Source organism: Botrytis fragariae (genome assembly GCF_013461495.1).
Source record: "Botrytis fragariae strain BVB16 chromosome Unknown tig00000012, whole genome shotgun sequence".
Lineage (NCBI taxonomy): Eukaryota > Fungi > Ascomycota > Leotiomycetes > Helotiales > Sclerotiniaceae > Botrytis > Botrytis fragariae.
In genome coordinates, this window is record NW_023500989.1 from 2791744 (window position 1) to 2809394 (window position 17651).

General features: G+C 42.6%; 6 protein-coding genes across 6 annotated transcripts; 3 read left to right on the forward strand and 3 right to left on the reverse strand.

The window, feature by feature from the left end:
• Positions 1-94: 94 nt before the first annotated feature.
• On the reverse strand, positions 95-2716 carry Bfra_003080 (putative rna-binding protein; the record flags this gene model as incomplete). The annotated part of the gene is made up of 3 exons (XM_037333492.1): positions 95-1263; positions 1315-1494; positions 1549-2716. The coding sequence occupies 3 exons, from the start codon at positions 2714-2716 to the stop codon at positions 95-97; spliced, it is 2517 nt and encodes an 838-aa protein (XP_037195620.1).
• A 765-nt stretch (positions 2717-3481) lies between these two features.
• On the forward strand, positions 3482-4515 carry Bfra_003081 (putative peptidyl-trna hydrolase domain protein; the record flags this gene model as incomplete). Its single annotated transcript, XM_037333493.1, has 3 exons — positions 3482-3753; positions 3812-4072; positions 4419-4515. 3 exons carry the CDS (start codon positions 3482-3484, stop codon positions 4513-4515), a joined length of 630 nt encoding a protein of 209 aa, XP_037195621.1.
• Positions 4516-7132: 2617 nt separating this feature from the next.
• Positions 7133-8391, reverse strand: Bfra_003082 (uncharacterized protein; the record flags this gene model as incomplete). Its single annotated transcript, XM_037333494.1, has 2 exons — positions 7133-7497; positions 7560-8391. 2 exons carry the CDS (start codon positions 8389-8391, stop codon positions 7133-7135), a joined length of 1197 nt encoding a protein of 398 aa, XP_037195622.1.
• A 2165-nt stretch (positions 8392-10556) lies between these two features.
• Positions 10557-11904, forward strand: Bfra_003083 (putative calcium calmodulin-dependent protein kinase protein; the record flags this gene model as incomplete). Its single annotated transcript, XM_037333495.1, has 2 exons — positions 10557-10742; positions 10801-11904. 2 exons carry the CDS (start codon positions 10557-10559, stop codon positions 11902-11904), a joined length of 1290 nt encoding a protein of 429 aa, XP_037195623.1.
• Positions 11905-13610: 1706 nt separating this feature from the next.
• On the forward strand, positions 13611-14069 carry Bfra_003084 (uncharacterized protein; the record flags this gene model as incomplete). The annotated part of the gene is made up of 1 exon (XM_037333496.1): positions 13611-14069. One exon carries the CDS (start codon positions 13611-13613, stop codon positions 14067-14069), a length of 459 nt encoding a protein of 152 aa, XP_037195624.1.
• Positions 14070-16103: 2034 nt separating this feature from the next.
• On the reverse strand, positions 16104-17386 carry Bfra_003085 (putative rrna processing protein utp6 protein; the record flags this gene model as incomplete). Its single annotated transcript, XM_037333497.1, has 2 exons — positions 16104-17216; positions 17297-17386. 2 exons carry the CDS (start codon positions 17384-17386, stop codon positions 16104-16106), a joined length of 1203 nt encoding a protein of 400 aa, XP_037195625.1.
• Positions 17387-17651: the final 265 nt, after the last annotated feature.

Genomic DNA, 17651 nt, shown 5'->3' on the forward strand with positions numbered 1-17651 from the left:
AATTCATCGCGCAATATACATAAACGCCACCCCCATATGCAAATTTAACGACGGTCTCCTAGTTGAAAAGGAACAAAGGTCACAGATCCACCGTTTACTGCCTATATCTAGCCAACTGAGCCATAATAGCCTGTACCTGCTGTGCATCTTGTCCATTTTGTTGTGCAGCTGGCTGTCCATATGCAGCGCTATTGTTATAGCTGGCGTAAGGGTCTGTAGCAGCTTGTGGCATTGATTGTTGATAAACCTGCTGAGGAACCTGTTGTTGTTGCGGTGCTAAACCACCCAACAGACTAACAAGGTCTACTGCCGAGTTTGCTGCTACAGCAGGTGCGTTCTGTTGCTGAGGCATGCTGTTCAACGTTCCAAGCAACTTTTGCAAAGTAGGATTGTCCAGTTGTCCCATGATGTTGGCGATATTTGCGTTTGGTTGTGCTGTTGGAGCTTGGTAAATCGGAGCTGGGTTTGGCGCGTACTGAGGTCTTTGAGCCGTGGCTTTCGCGCGCACGACAAGCTCGGCAGCAATCTTAGGTTCCAAATCCTGATACTCATCAAATCGAACAGCAGCATTGATACCTCCTGAACGATCGAATACTTGCAAAGGTATTTTGCTAGCGTTTTGAGACCTCATATCGAGTTGAGAAACTGCAATGACACCTTCGAGAATTTGTCTACGAATGACAGCTTGAAGGGAGAGTCGAGGGCTGAGGAACATTACTTCGGTTTTGACACCTCGTCCACGAAGTTCTCCCTCAACCCAGGAGACAAATCCTCGGTCCAACTCCGCCATAAGAATGATTTGGACATCGGGAACCATTGACGGCTCGCGTCGAGGGATTTGAAGTGTGCCATCTTCATTGGCTTCACGGGTTCTTGGGCTTGGGCTACGATCTCTATAACTGCCGCGCTGTGCACCTGAGAAAGGAGATCGTGAACGACGCCTATCTCTGCTATCGTATGAATCATTGTTACGAGTAGATCTGTATTCGTCTCTGGCTTCTCTACCCCTATAGTTTCGGCTTGGCGATGGCGACCTACCAGATCGATATCCATCATGTGGGCGTTGACTTCCATGCTGTGGTTGCGATCTGTGGCGATCATTCTGATTACGATCGTTGTGATTATAGCCTGAACCACGAGCTTCTAATTGAGGATTACGATTACGAGCTGATGTATTTCCTCTTGTTTGTTCGGGGGATTGGGATCGTCTCCAGGCCTGACCAGCATTCCGAGTGTTCTTCTGTGCCTTGGACACTTCGAGGTCTGTACGAAGGATATTAGCTTGGCTTTAAAAAGCAATATGAAATAACTTACGCATCTTACGACCTCTAACTTCCTTGCCTTGCTCCATTTCTAAAGCTTTATAACAAGAGGCAGCATCATGAAATTGAACAAATCCAAATGCTTGTTTGATCGATATTTGGGCAAGTTCGCCATACTTGTGGAAAACATGGAACAAGTCTCGTTTAGTAAGTTTTTCCGATGGAAGATTACCTGAACAAAAATTAGATATTTGATGATTAGCGGTATTGCATAAGACTTCCTTACCTATAAACAACCGTGAGCCTTTTGGAAATCTTTCCCAAAGCCCTTCAGTGACATATGTGCGTTCTCTATCAAGAAATTCATCATACTTTTTCTGCACTGTTGGTCCCCAAGGTCTGTCATCATTGTCATTTCCATCATGGGATTGGTCAGATGGAAAGCGACGGGTTTGTGTGTAAAGTTTTGGGCTGTTCGCATCTTGATGGGGATGATTGAAAGAAACAGATGGGGGCGGGGGAAGTCCATATCGGGGATCAGTAGCGGTACCAGGGGCACCGACTGCAACTAATGATGATGTTACACCAGAATGGTTATAGGAGTTGGGTTGGTGTGAAAAACCTGAACCTCCAACATTGTACTTATGGGGATCATCGAAAGAAGTATAATTGGAACGTTTAGGAATTTGGGTAATTTGTGGGCGGGGGGGAAGGCTTGCATGGGTAGGTAGACTCGAGCTACCTTTTGGAGGGGCATTGCTAGAAGAGGAAGAATTTGGGCGGGCAGCTTGTGCATTAATCTCGGCATTGGCAGTAATATTGTCCAAAAGCTGCTGAATGTCTATTTCTCCGTTTGGATCCTCAGAGTTTGTGGTTTCCGCTTTGGTAATGGGATTTTGAGAATCATCAGAGCTTTGGGCAGCTGTAGATTGAGGAATCGAGGGGACAGTAAGAGAAGGGATGGTATGGGCGGGCTGGGTTTCTGGGCCATTTTGGGTATCAAATGTGGCAGGTCGGTTGTTGGAAAGAGAATGAGGCAATTCGCTCGTTGGCACTGTGTTAGGAAGACTGTTCGACTCTTGGTCAACTGCCTGTGATTGATCGCGACTATCTGAATGTTCTTCCCCATCAGAGTCAAATGTCATGGCATAATCATCGCCTTCATCTTCTTCCTCAGCCTTTGCTACTGTTGTATCCTCATCCTTCTCATCATATGCATCTGAAAAGCGCGTATCGGAAAGTGGAGAGTCTATATCCTCAGAAACCATCGAGGATTCGATAATTTCAGGAACCACCAAAGGAGCCTTTGATGGCTCGTGGGTCGCCGTCATGTTGAAAGTCGGATCAATCTGATTTCGAAGAACAGGAATTTCAGATGGATTGGGGAAGTGAACCGGAAGTGGAGAGAGCGGTGACTGAATTTTTGTATGGAATTCAGGTGGTTCTGAAGTCATAAATGTCTTTGTTATGAGTGCGGAATGCACACAAACTATCAAGGTTGATTGGATCCGATATTTGACAATGTCGTAGGCTAGGAGAAGATACAAACTGATAGAAAGTAGCAGATATAAAAATTAATGGAGTTTGGAGATAATTTGATAGGCAAAGGCGATGCGATAAGTTTGTCCAGATTTAGGCAAGATTTGATTTGCCTGCTCGATTGAAAACTTTGGGGGAAACTGCAGTCAAAAAATAGTTATCTATTAGATTATCAAAAGTAACGTTGTCACCTTGGTAATGTAAAAGATTTTGATGGTTACTGGCGTCAAGTTGATGATTTTTCTTGGGTGTGGTGGGATCGAAGTTATGAGGTTGTCGCAATGCTTTTGATGATTTCTAGATATGATTTGGGAGAGAATTGAGAATTGGATTAATTTGATCATGCCAAGAAATCCTGAAAGACCTTTTTTCACTAGCCGTACCGGTACTGGTATGAAGTACTAGGTAGCCTGGGAGAGTCTGGCTCGGATAAATCTCGGATCTGTGAATTCGGTGACTTGACTTATTAATAATGCTTATGTAATATCCTCGGACGGTCATTTGTTTTACATTTACATTTGCCCTCATCTCCATTGTCACACTACACTTCAATGCTGGAGCTCAAAAGGGAAAATTTCCATCTGTAGAGTATTTACATACTATCTCAGTCAAGCAACACCTTGCCAACATCATATGAACCTCGAGGCAGGTGAGATAACAAAGAAGTTTGTCGAAGTGATATGCATTATTTTGCCAAGCTCACAGCTAAGCTGCTGCAATTATCTTCTCAAGGTGTCAAGCCAATTTATACATCACCTTTTCAAACACGACCTTCATTTACAGGGTTAAATCTCCAGTGTTGTAGATCATATTCCGTTCAATCTACAGATGACATTGAATTTGAGGTTGCCAGAAAGTGGTATTCTAACTTCAATGAATCAACCATTTCCACAAAGCTAGCCGAGACTACCTACTCAGCTGCCGGGGGTCCCGGTGGACAAAAGACCAACAAGTACGTCGAGCCTCTTGAGATCCAAAGGCAAAGTCTCCCAAGTACTGACCCCCTCCAGAACATCTTCAAAAGCAAATACCATTTGGTCTATGAAAAAGCTCGATGCCATTCTGCCACTGATAATATCGAAGGGATTACGCCGTGGCACTTATTATGTGAAGAATACTGATGCAATTCAGATTCAATGTGATAGTAGTCGCAATCGGACTGATAATAAAGAGGAGACACATCGAAGATTAAATGAAGAAATCAAACGTATATACAGAACAACCGTTCCGGGAAAGGCTTCAATTGAACAACAACAGAGAGTGAAGCACTTGTAAGTCATAAATTTCTTTGCTTTTATGTTCTCTCAATCATTATTCATTCGTGAAGTTTGTGCTTCTTACATAGAACATCATCTCCTTCAAACAATGGCGGAAGAAGCTCTTTTCGAGCAAACCGTGTAAATGAAAGGGATAAGTAAAGATGCCCAGAAGTTTTTCTTCTTCAAAAAATAAGCGGAAGTCAGGGGCTGGCGCCCGTCGTCTAGCTATGAGGATGAGGGCAAGTCAACTTTGTGATTTATATCTGAAAACTTTACAAAAGCGATACAGTTCGATAGATTTGAGATATTGTCACCCTTTTGATCACGAGAATGAAGAACGTGCTAATATTCATGACAGACAAACTTCGGCCAACATAGCAAGGTTGAAAATGAAAAAGCAACATGGGGATAAAAAGAAATCTAGAAGTAGTGGAAAGGGCGGCGGTGACATCTGAAATAGAATTATCACATATTCATTTTGTTGTCTGGAATGTTCTACTGGCTTTCAAAAGTTCACCAAGAGAACACAAATTGGTTCACCGGATGAAGAAGCATATATGTATCATATTTCAATTGCTTCAAAGCAGATTCTGTACATGGGTATTGGAGGTGGCTGTTGTAAAGTTGGAGGATACAGATTATGCAGGAAGCCAGCAGAACGAACACTTCTGCGTGGTTACAATACATACCTACCTAGGTATACGACCCCATGTCTCAGCCACCAACATGAATTGATCGTTGGTGGGGTTGAAGGATAAATAGTCTACCTGACCCCAGGATATCTGAAAAAGCTTCGATGTATCAACTTAATAAACAATATTTCGCCAATTGACACTTTCAATTCGATTAGTCTTGGCGAATGCGTCTTACGTTGGTAAAATTTCTCGAAGGCAATATGCAACAAACTCTGAGGGTGAAAAATTCCTCCTGGACCGGTGTCAAAAACTTCAACCTGATGATCCAAGGAACCGAGCAAAAGTTGATAGGTGATATTCCGTGATCTTGTTTGCACTACATGGCTAAGTATCATGCAGAATCAGATTCAGAGTAATGATTCGATGCATTTTGCCTGAGGCACAGGATATCCGACTATATATATAGCTGCTTAGTTCAAAACGTCGGGCAACTGGAATATCATACAGGTAACAGAAGTTTTCTCCTCATCTGGAGAAGAAGAAGAAGGGATCTGCTGCTCTTCAAAGCACCCTTCATGGGCAAACCACATAAACACCATCTCGCAAGTAGCATTGGGAACTTGGGAATATATTCAGACATATAGCATGCCGCTCCACCTCAAACATTCCCGATTTCAAAGTTTTTATCCCGAAGGATGTGACAATGTTGAAGTTATTCGATCAGCTCCGCGGAGATTGAAGCTCTCGCGAGCATCGACGTGGACTACTTTGTCAGACACAAAGACCCCTTGAAGTCACCCACGAAATCGCATGCAAATCCTCAACTTATCGAATACAAAGAAACCCCGCTTTGGGATTGTCAGCGATTGGACATTCTCTTATTTCTCATTTGTGGAAACCCAGTTTGTGGGAGTTGATGAGAAGCAAGAAGTAGGTAGCTACCTATTTTCCGCAAAACGCTAGAAATAATGTGTTCCACCCAGCAGCCTGCAGAAAGTGCTGAAGTGAGACATCATGAGGGTGTAATACCCATCGAGACAAACATCAAGCTGAAACCCATACGCAAATACGAACTCTTCACGAACATACGAGCACCCGCTCCCGCCTCGTCTATTTCCCTGAATCCACACCCCGTCTCCTCACCACAAGCCTCAAATTAATCTCCCTGGAAATTTCAACGCAGACTTTATCCCGTAACCCCAGGAGCACTGTGCATCTCTCGAAAGAAAGGAGTCCAGCTCGCAGATGAACGAGAAGACTCACCATAAAAAGCCAGGCTTGGCCCACGTACCCGGACCGCAACACATATTCCGACATCGGAGAGATAACTGAGAAAGTTGCGTGACGGGGGCTGTCTGTCGCGGGATCTGGCGGCGAGGAGTCTCGGATAGGGCGTGCGTGAAGGAGTCCCAATGCATCGGGTAAACCACCATAGGTCGCTGATTCCCAGCGACATTGAGAATTCGAGCGATGCTGCAAGCTAATTACCTGGCTCACACCCAAAAGGATGAGTATGGATATGCGCATAATGATTCTGATATGGAATCATACTGGGTTTCTAGACATCACCAGGTGTGTGTATATATATACATATATAAATATCAATATCAATCACATCAAGAAGTATACAGAATCTAGAAGATCATCACACACATTACCCTGGACGATGAACCATGACAAAAAAAAATCAAAGTTCTCTCGATCCAAACTATTTCAAAGCTCGGATTGCAATCCCAAGTTACTTGGAAAATGAGAGAACAAAAGTCCGGTACCATAACCATCTATTTATAGATTCATTCGCGAATCAATCACACATATCAGACCAAGATTCGAGATGATATTAATACAAGCCAAACCCCAAATTTCTCCAACTAGAGACACAACACAGAAGCCACCCCATGCATATATACATACAAACATACAAATACGAAACCAACCAACTCAGAACCAACAACTAACAACACACAATAGCCAACCATAACCCATCTCACCTCATCTCACAGCATCTAATTCAATTTAATCTCCGACTCTCCTCCCACCCAGAAAGAAGCACAGCCCAAACCCCGCACTCCAAATCCAAAATCGCAAGAACCCCCCCCACACTCCGCAACCACAATACAATCACAAGCATCTTTCAAAGAAGTCAATTATAATAAAATCGATTGACTGCTATGCTAACAACTCATTATTCACTGACCGGACCAGGATATCATATGCTGTTTTCCCAAAACGCCAATTCAAATGCCCACTCCCTCCCTTCCTACACTTTCAATTCAATACCATCCAATACTATCCCATCCTATCCAATCGAACATCAACATTACCCTTTTTCACTACCCAATCCAATCCACCACACTGATCCTACAAATGAAATTCATATTCTCATTCTCATTCGACTTTCCCCTCCACTTTGATTCTAACTTCCTCATTCTCATTCTCACAATCTCTGTCCCACACCCAATCTATCCAATTCCGTATCACTAATCACACTAGGTGCAAAACTACTCTGAGTCCTCGTGCTCGAATTCCTATGCATATCATTGCCAAAAGCAGCAGCTAGATGTGGATTGCGTGCGGCGATCCATGCTCCCGATTCCATAGGAGCTGGAGACAGACTTTGGACACCTCCATACATAGGTGGAACTGTATCATTTTCATTTTCGACGTCGTATGGAGTATCATAATTTGATGTCAGAGAATCAAGATGTTGGGGAACGACCCGATTTTGATGGAGATCCTGGTTTCCATTGAGGCCTCGCTCGAGATTCTCATGGGAAATGGTGGGGCGTATGGGGGAGGGAGCTATAATGGTCGGTTCAAGGATTGAGGGCTGTGCATTATTCTAGAGAGGCGGTGTTGTTCACCATCTGGTCCGATGTATGAGGTGTCATCGTCGTCGAGAGGAAACCCCATGGTATCATGTCTGACTAATGGTCCTGGTCTGGGAGGAGACGTGACATTTTGTGACAACTGAGACAGGCGGTTTTGTGTCAGCTGAGATAGGCGGTTTTGATCTGTGAAGGGATCTTGTGTCGGAGAGCCAAGGTGATTAGATGGTGAGTGATATCCATTTCCTCCACCGGCCATTCTCTGTTGGGTTTCCTCGTCATTTGGTAAGAATCTGTCTGTTTCCATATCACTGGAAAGGTCAGGATAGCTTGATTGTCCGCCTCTCATATATGCTCCTTGGTATGAAGTGTCGGCAACCATTGGTGGTCGAGATATTTCACTATCACTCCCTTGACTGTTCCTCTTGATAAAAGGCACGCCAGCAAATGAAGAGTTTAATCCATTGTAAGATACTTGCTGAGTAACTCCTTTGCGACCAGCAGCCTTCTTAGTCTTCCTCCTTTGCAGTAGATAGATAGCAATGAGAGAGATGATCAATAATGCTCCGACACCACCAAGAACACCTGCTATGATTGCTGTTCGTTCCGTTGATGATAGTCCACTTGATGAAGAAGTAGAAGTTGGAAATGCGGAGTTTGTTTGACTTTGACTGTTAGAGGTAGTTGTTGGAGTAGCTGCAGATGTATATGCAGATGTATATGCGGTTGTCTGAGCATTGTATTGACCTTGTGTTGTTTGACTCCCACTTGATCCATAGCTACCGGAACTGTCATAGCTTCCTTGGGCTCCAGCTTGGCTTCCTGGGGTACCACTACTTCCACTAGATCCCACACCATAGTCGTCCATCTCTCTTAACGGTAAATGTACGACTGATTACTACTTTCCACAGTTTCTTTGCGCAGGTCTCTTGCTCAAGAAGATATTCTTGGTGCACGAAAGAAAATTAAACAAAAACAAGTGAGAAATTCAAAGTACAAAACGAGGGTATACTTGAAACAAATAAATAGGAGCTGAAGGAGGAGAAGGAGAAGAAGAAGAAAAAGAAATGGCGCGGCCAGGGCAGGACAACATAATTAAGTGAATTTCAACGCCATACACATTAATGACAACACAAGATGATATCCTAGTCGAGACTTACGATTTTTTGTGGATTTGTACTGTTGACAAGGCGCAGTCCCAGCAACACGATTTAAGTTTTGGAAGATCACATTCGGTAGAATTTTGAGATGATATATCTGTGACGACGCGTCTTTTGCTGTGGAGTAATTAAATGGAGACAATTGTATCACGTGTAGATTAATTATGCTGTTAAATGAAAGAAAATGGATGAATTTGTCTGAAATAGAGTGAAAATGCAATCTTCTGGAACTTGTTTTAGAATTGAGAAGGTTGGTGTTGAGAAAAAAGAAAGAAGCAAGAAGCATGAAATGTTGGATCAAGGATTGGTTGATTGATTGATTGATTGATTGATACATCCATCCATCCATCTATTCTACCATCCACATCCATGAATGAGTAATAAGGACTGGAGGTTCGGATTAAATACCGATAGCAAGGTTCAAGAGCAGAACACATGGGAATGGTCGAAGTTCTACCACAAAATGAGAAGATTTTTGATTGAGATGAGTGAATTGAGTTTGAGAATGCTAGGAGGTGGTAGCAGCTTTGGGGAAATTGAATAGTAACCGCGATAGTACGAGTATTGATCTGTGATGATCTGTGATGATATGTGATGATATATCTATCAATATTGATTGCAAAGTAGTAGGTATATCATCGTGGTCGAGTGTATAGTGGATGTAGACTGTGTACGAGGTAGTAGGTAGTGCAGTGAAGAAAGATACGAGGTCTCTAGTGGATCGTACTCGTATTTGGTGGGAGTGAAGGGTGGGAGTGAAGGGTCAGGTGAAGTGTGAAGTATGAAGTGTGAAGTGTGAAGTGTGAAGTATGAAGGTCTGCCCTGTGTTTTTTTTACCCTTTTTACACTAGGTACTCGAGAAGAAAAATTCAATTGATCTAGCTATTTCCCCAAGTCACAACCAAGCAACTTATGTATTACCATTACCCTCACCAATACCCTCACCAACCTTAAAATAGACTTTTACATCATCATGACCAATAAGATCATCGTTACATCCACTATCAGGGTCCAGGTTTGGTTTACATGTCGAAAAATATCTATGGCTGAGCTTGGGGGTCTTTTATTAGCTCAGTCTATTATATCAGTCTTCACTTCAGTCTGTTATCAGTCTATGATCAGTCTTCACTTCAACCTTTATATTACTCTGTACTCTGTACTCTGTACTTCATACTCCATACTCCATATTCCATACGCCATACGCCATACGCCATAGCAAAGTAAGAAGTAAGCAGCCTTCCTTGACCGCCAGCCAAATCTTCGGAAAGCAAACCCAGTGATCAGCAATGGGAATTTGGTGAGCCACATAATAATGCAGTAATCTTTTCCTGAACTGAGTCTTCACGATTATCACAGAAGATCATTTCAATTAATCTGACCAGAAATCATGTGAATGACCAGCAACCCTGCAATCTCTTATTTTGACTCTTAAACTTTCGCATCAACTTGAAAGGGTTCGTATTCATTTCTAGTCGTATGTGTACATGGTCCCTTGAAGGCTTGAGCTCAGTCGACTTTGTGCAAGTGAAGACTGGACTGACTGCCTGAGTGATTGATTTTCTTTGGCCGTTGGTGAATGCAGGTAATTTCAGCTAACGATGGCTGACCTCGAGCTTACTAAGCCTGATGTAGATACCACCATCCACTGCCCCGCAATCTAACCGCACCTGCAATACCTGAAAGACCATCCTTTTCAATTCTGGAACACCAGAACAACTAACAACAACTTTAACTTCCAGCAACCCTTCAAATTTGCTTATCAAAACTCTCCGAGATTCATCCGTGCAGAGTGGTTCATCATCACATTCTTGATTGTCGTGCGCACTTTTTAATAATATACCTCATCTAATACTCCATCGCTCCGCACAACAAGATGAGCTCCTCGAATCCCCAGGGTTCTCACCCGCAACCCCAAATTCAAGCATGTCGGTATAAGACTGGGAAAACGCTGGGCGCAGGGTCATACTCGGTCGTCAAAGAATGTGTTCACGTTGATACAGGAAGATATTATGCCGCAAAAGTCATTAATAAACGATTGATGGCGGGAAGAGAACATATGGTAAGAACTTTTCATTCCTCTCATATTAATAATGTTTGCTGACACCTCCTGATTGCAGATTCGTAATGAAATCGCTGTACTCAAACGTGTTTCCATGGGACATCAAAACATCCTCACTTTAGTCGATTACTTCGAAACCCTCAATAATTTATATCTGGTTACCGATTTGGCACTTGGTGGAGAATTGTTTGATCGCATTTGTCGAAAAGGTTCTTACTTTGAATCCGATGCTGCAGACCTTATCAGAGCAACACTTTCCGCTGTGGCATACCTACACGATCATGGCATCGTCCATCGAGATCTTAAACCCGAGAATTTATTGTTTCGAACGCCAGAAGATAATGCGGATTTGTTGATTGCCGATTTTGGTTTGAGCAGAATAATGGACGAAGAGCAATTTCACGTTTTAACCACTACTTGCGGCACACCAGGTTACATGGCACCAGAAATCTTCAAGAAGACAGGACACGGAAAACCAGTCGACATTTGGGCAATTGGTGTCATTACATATTTCTTACTGTGTGGATATACGCCTTTCGACAGAGACTCTAATTTGGAGGAAATGCAAGCGATTCTCATCGCAGACTATAGCTTTACACCCATAGAATACTGGCGAGGTGTTAGTCGAGGAGCTCGAGAGTTTATCAAGAAATGCCTTACTATAGACCCTACCCAAAGAATGACGGCCCACGAAGCATTGACACACCCTTTCGTCACCGGCGAATCAGTATCAAAGGATGGTAAAGGTAGCGATTTACTTCCGATTGTTAAGAAGAACTTCAATGCTAGGCGTACTCTTCATGCTGCCATTGATACTGTGCGCGCCATTAACAAACTCCGCGAAGGTCAAGCTGGCATGATGGACGGTTCAAAGTCCATGGAGCCAGATCGTGGAGCCAGGCCTTTGAATCATAACAGTAAAGATTCTGGGTTGGGTGGAATGGGACCTGGAGATGGAGATGGAGATAGTGCTATGGATGTTGATTCAGGATATGGTACAGCAGGTACGAATAATGATGAGCGTGAAAGGTTTATGAGGGCTATAGAAAGAAGCTCTGGTCAAGGTCAAACGGAAGCACAAATCGAGGCGCAGACTAGGAAGATTGCTGAAACGACAAAGGGTTTATGGTCTGCAGGAGCGGCGAAGATCTCGGGAAGATGATGAAAAAGCACTTGATATTCAAAACTTCAATTCTTCTTGTTCTCTTCGGCCCTTTACCATTTTTTATTTTCTCCACACCATGCCACTGGACGATACGAATTCCCTACGACCATGATCTATTTCTTCTGGCGTTTCACGTCGACTTTATATTCAAATGAGGAGTTGAAGTATCTTTTTGAGCAACTTTGGGTTGGGGATTTTTGTTTGCATGATGAAGATGAGATTTGAGACAGTTGAGCTATGATATGAGCTCTTGGAAATCTAGTGGGGTGTATTGGGAAGGAAACCTATAGATTTCATAATAACAGGATACCATTTCACAATGCAATGATAGTCTTGGAACATCACATATTCATGAATAGAACACTTGGGTAGTCTTCTTGTTCTTCCTTTTAAACGTACTAATTGGATACAATGGGGCTATTCGCATCAAGTCTAGCCCTTCATGATACCTTGTTTGTGTCCGAGTTCTTGGAGCATCAAGCACTCTTCCATCTAACCCCGTGATGTTTCTATGATTCTCCATACTCACAATCCACATATTCCCTCAAAACACCCCCACCAAAAGGGATCTCCCCCTCGAATTGATGCAAACGGAAGCAGCCGTGCTGATCTGAAGATGCCAAGCGAGAAATCTATATTTATCCATTTATCCAAACAGATAAGGTATTAGCGTGCGAATGGAACCTTTAACTTTGTCGAGTTTTATCTTGATCGAATCCACTTTGGAAGCCAATTTACATTCTTGACACATGTGATTTGCTGGATGTAGTGTGGGAATCTTAAATGCCCAGAAGCTTGGGCGGGCCAAGATGTTTGGCAGTTTGTATGTACGCATTTCCGAATGGGTGTGTGTGTATGTGTGTGTGCAGCACTGCAGTCTACGGACGGTGTTTCTCTGGGTATTTCTCTATCGAGTCGGCACGTAGGTTATGGTTGTATCGCATGGGTGGAGTATGGTTTCAGCGGGTGGAACTTGGTGGGCGCTTGGCGGGCTGGACGGATGGAAGGTGTAACTTTTGGTGACGGGGACGGGATGGGATAGGATGGAGAAATAGATGAGGTGGGCAGCTGATGGGTTGGAGGATAAATATTAGACGGGTTTTCCGGTTAGGAGCAGGATTCTTATCTATTTATCATACTTTATCGTTGTTTAATTACCTTCGTGTTCCTTCTTCTTGGTTTTGTGCTTCTTGAGATTATATATATCGATAAATAGTCCCAGGAGGATTTTCGATTCATATCGTTGTTTGATAGCTTTTATCGTCGTTTTTTATTGGTGTTCAGTGTTCACGTTACATCAAATCATATCACGTCACATCATCATTATCATCATCATCATCGTCATCATCATCAACGATTAACCTTATTTCCCCCGCAGATATTCCTCACGTGAATATCACTTGATACTCGCATCCAAACCCGCATTTCCTGTTCAGGAACGGAGTCGCTATTTCTACTTTGAGTTCCGGAGTCGAGAATTCTCAAGATCTTGAAGATTTATAGAAGAGAGGTTTCTCTACAGATTATATTGAAAGCAAGCAAGTCGATCAACTAAACCAGCTCATCGTCGAAAGAAGATCTCTTCATTGAGCCCTTCGAATACCGAATATCTACTTCTCGATCAACTCACTTGAAGTACATCACCATCTTCATACTATTCCCTCAAACACAACTCCACTCAACAAACACACAACCCCACCAAAATGTCCGCCCCCGAAACCCTTCCCGTCATCGCCCGTCACCTCCTCCGCTACAACCAATCCATCCTCTCCAAAACGCACTTCCAAAGCACCGCCAAAAACCTCTACCACCAAACCTCCAGCGTCAAAGCCTTTGCGAGCTCCGAGGGCGTGCGCGGAAACGCTCGAAACAGGTATGATGTGCATGGAAATGGGTATTTCACGCATGGAAAACGGGATGGAATCGCAGCAGCTAATATGGAAATGCATGGGGTGAGAGGATTTGGAACGGGAGCCATGGGGGAGCGAGCGCATGTGTCGATTTCGGCAAGAATTGCGGCGAGTAAGGGAGATCGGGAGAGGATTTTGAAGAGTATTGTGAGGGCGAGGGAGAGGAGGGGGGTGGTGGGTGAAGGGAGTGTGGAAGAGGGGAGGATTTGGGAGGAACAGGTTTATCCACCTGTTAATGGGTGGTTGGTTTGAGGAGCGAATGGTTGATGAGGTATATTCATGGGATATGTTGGGGATGGAGAAGGAGGAACGGATGTTAGGTGCTGGACGTTGGGTGCTTACCAGAAGATATGCAGCTACTGGGAAGACTGATGCTTGAAAGATAGATATCAGGCGACAGGTGTGATATGAAGCAGTATCACTTCAACACCCACAGGAAAGACCTCAAGGCGGCAACGAAGAGGTTGGAGGCGGCCATTCATTCATTTACTCACTCATTCACTCATTTATTCGTCACATTTTCTCCCTAGGGGAAGAGGGGGTTTGATCTTGATTGTTTTTGGATCATCTTATTTATCCTCTTCTTCTTCTTCTTCTTCTTCTTTTATGGTATGGATGTATGAGTCATGCGTATACTCTTCCATACTAGATATCTACTATCTACACCTATTCACTCAATCAGATTATTTTCAAGAGTGTTTGGAAGAAAGAAGGAGAGAAGGAAAGAAAGATAGATTGAGAAACAGTTGAGTTGGAGACGAATTTCGAAATTTCGCTTCTTACGCATTATGATGAATGGAGTTTGGGGAAATTTTCTTCTTCTTGGATGGGGATGCAAATAGGGAAATTGAAATGGATACAGATATAGATAGATACAGATACAGATACAAATACAGATACAGATACAGATAACCAGATAAATTAGAATGATATGTCATACTCTCAATCCTACTACTATCCTCAATGCATGTATCCCCTTGTGAAAACTTTCCACAATGAATTCCGCTCTATCACATTCTCGTGTTTCTCGCTTTATTATGCTGAATAAATAGATAGATAGATAGATAGATAGATAGATAGATAATGAACCACCGACTCTGTACCAACAATCCGAATCACCTACTGATGTATTAACTATACATCGTATATCATCACGGCCCCAAAGCCCGGAGTTTCCAGCCACACATGAAGAAATTTGTTGGGTGCGAGTTTGATTCAGAAGGAAGAGATAAGTTCTGTAATTCCACAAATAGATAGATATATATACATACCTAGTACTATTCCCAGCTCAAGATACGATTCCAACTTCCTCCTTCCACTTCAGAATGAAGATTTTAAAGAGGGTTGGGAAGTCGACGGGATGGGTTTCTAGGTAACTGCCTACTTGTAGAGTTTGTTTTATGTATATACTAGATAGGTAGGTAGTTTATTATGGAAAATATGATTGGGATTATAGATTGAAGTTGTAGTTTATAATATGAGATGAGATAAGATGAGATGATTAGATACCTGCCTACCTAGTATCGATATAGAGAGGTGATAAAGAATATAACATACTTGAAGTGATTTATCAATTCGTCTTTCTGAGTAAGTTTGTGGATATAGATAGAGATAAATACGTAGGTAAGATTGTTTATACGGCGAAAGAAAACCTGGAGATGCAGTGGACTACTGGAGAATCTCTGAATTATCCTACTTATTTGATTTATGTATGTATGTGAGAATAGTTTGTAGATGAGTGAGTTACTTTCCTAATCACTGAGAAGGAGACTACCAGAGTAGGTATACTAATAATTCAAAACTTGCCATCTTAACTTTGAGATAGAAAAGGTTGGCTTATGTCCACATACCGTTGAACTATGCGGCGAATAACATAAAAAATTAAGAAATAACCTCTGTTTTAAAAATTCACATTAATCCAGGTTCGAAAAAAATTAAAGTAATTGATAGATTCTTGGTATCGAGTAGTACTTTTTCTTCTCGATATTGAGTATCTCATAGAGACCTTCCTCCTATACTCCCGCCCAAGCCCAACGCCATTTGAAACTTTTCCTCTTTACATTATTATGCACAAGGTCTAGATTGTTGCTTCCGTTGTACCTCTAACCTTCCTTATCTTATGAATGAGTAGTCAAGGATTGTAGAGGCTTATTTAATCCCACCGGTGTGATTTCTCGCTTTCATCATCGAATGAGAATTCAGACATTTCCCACGTCCACGTCTCCAAATTCGCTTAAATGTGTTCGTACTGCGCTCGAATCCTCTGCCCCCTTAATCATGCTGCAATTATTCCAGCTTTCGGAGTGTATGTTGCAAAACCGTTTGAATGCCTGAATCTAATTCCGGTAATGCTATGATGGCCTCAATCCATGCTCTTGTCTTCAGTGACAATTGAGTTTTATCGTTAGTGTTCTCCATGGATTCCTTGAGACGGTTCAGTGCAGATCCAATGGCGACTGCAAATTCGGGAGAGGTGTGATCGATGCCAATTAATGGTTGACGAATATAACAATTGCATGTTGCGGGATCCTTAGGATATGATTCCAACATACTGTCCAAAACGTGCTGAAGGATTTTAGGAAGACATTTTACTTGAGTAAATGCTGCGAACATGTTGAAGAATCCTTCTACTGCGGCTGATGAATAGAATGCTTGCTTTTTAGCGACATCAAAGATAGCGAGTGGAATTGCACCATTGAGAGCTGGTGTAGTCATTGGATCTTTAGCGGCTTCGGAATCTACTCCTACTCTTGCCATCATGCTTGGTTGCATTGTGTTATCCTTGAAATCTGGAATTGCGATCATATCCTGCGAGGTTGTGAACCCAGATTCTTCCGGTGTTTCTTCGATTTCTTTTGGAGCTTCGATAGTCCTATCGATATCCAAACCAAGAATCCTCCTACGTATAGCAATCTTTGCCAAATAGATCATCTCCAATTTCGCATATTCGATCCATAAGTCCTTACTCCTAGTACAGAATCGAGTTCCCCTCTGCATATAACTTCTTGCCTCATTCATATCCGCATCTAATTCCAAGGCCCATTTGGCCGCATACAGCCATAGTTCCGGTTTGGTAGGATGTAATCGAATTGCCGCTGTCAATACCGTCTTGAATTTCTTCGTCGCTTTGGCTTTCCTTGCATATTCCAAATATGACATCCATAATGCGACATCTCCAGCATGTTTCTTTACACCTCGATCAAATATACCGAATACGCGTGCTTGACCGGCATGCGATGAGCTTCCTTTTATGCGCATTCGTTTACATCTTTTTTGACGAAGGTCCTCAAGACTCATTTCCCATGCGGCATATCGAGCAAAATCAACGGCTTTTGAACCTCTCACTAACACCCTATGTTCGAAATCGGATCGCTTTTTAACTAATGTTTTAATTTCATCCTGAATACATTGTTCGGGTTAGTAGTTGATCGCATAAGATGAAAACGACATATAAAATGTAGAGAAACAGTAAAACTAACCTTTGTAAATATTTTCTTTTGCTCCAATTCTTGCAATTGAGGAACACCTTGTTCAAGATAGAATCTTGCTTTATCGTTCGCGCCCGACATTGTTGAAGTATATGAAGATTGATTTTTATGATGATTCTCTGGACTTTTCTTTACCCTGGGGAAATCTTCAGAAATTCTTTGGGCGGTGAATAATTGTGTGCATTATGCCGATCAGTTTGAGCCTAGTGGATAAAGACGGAATATCAAAAGCCCGAGTCCCCGGCCAACAAGGATTATCTTCATCCGTGTCATATTTTACGTGTTTACCCAGGTACACTTTGAACTCTGCGCGCCACGAGTTTTTTGCATTGAACAGCTTTCTGAA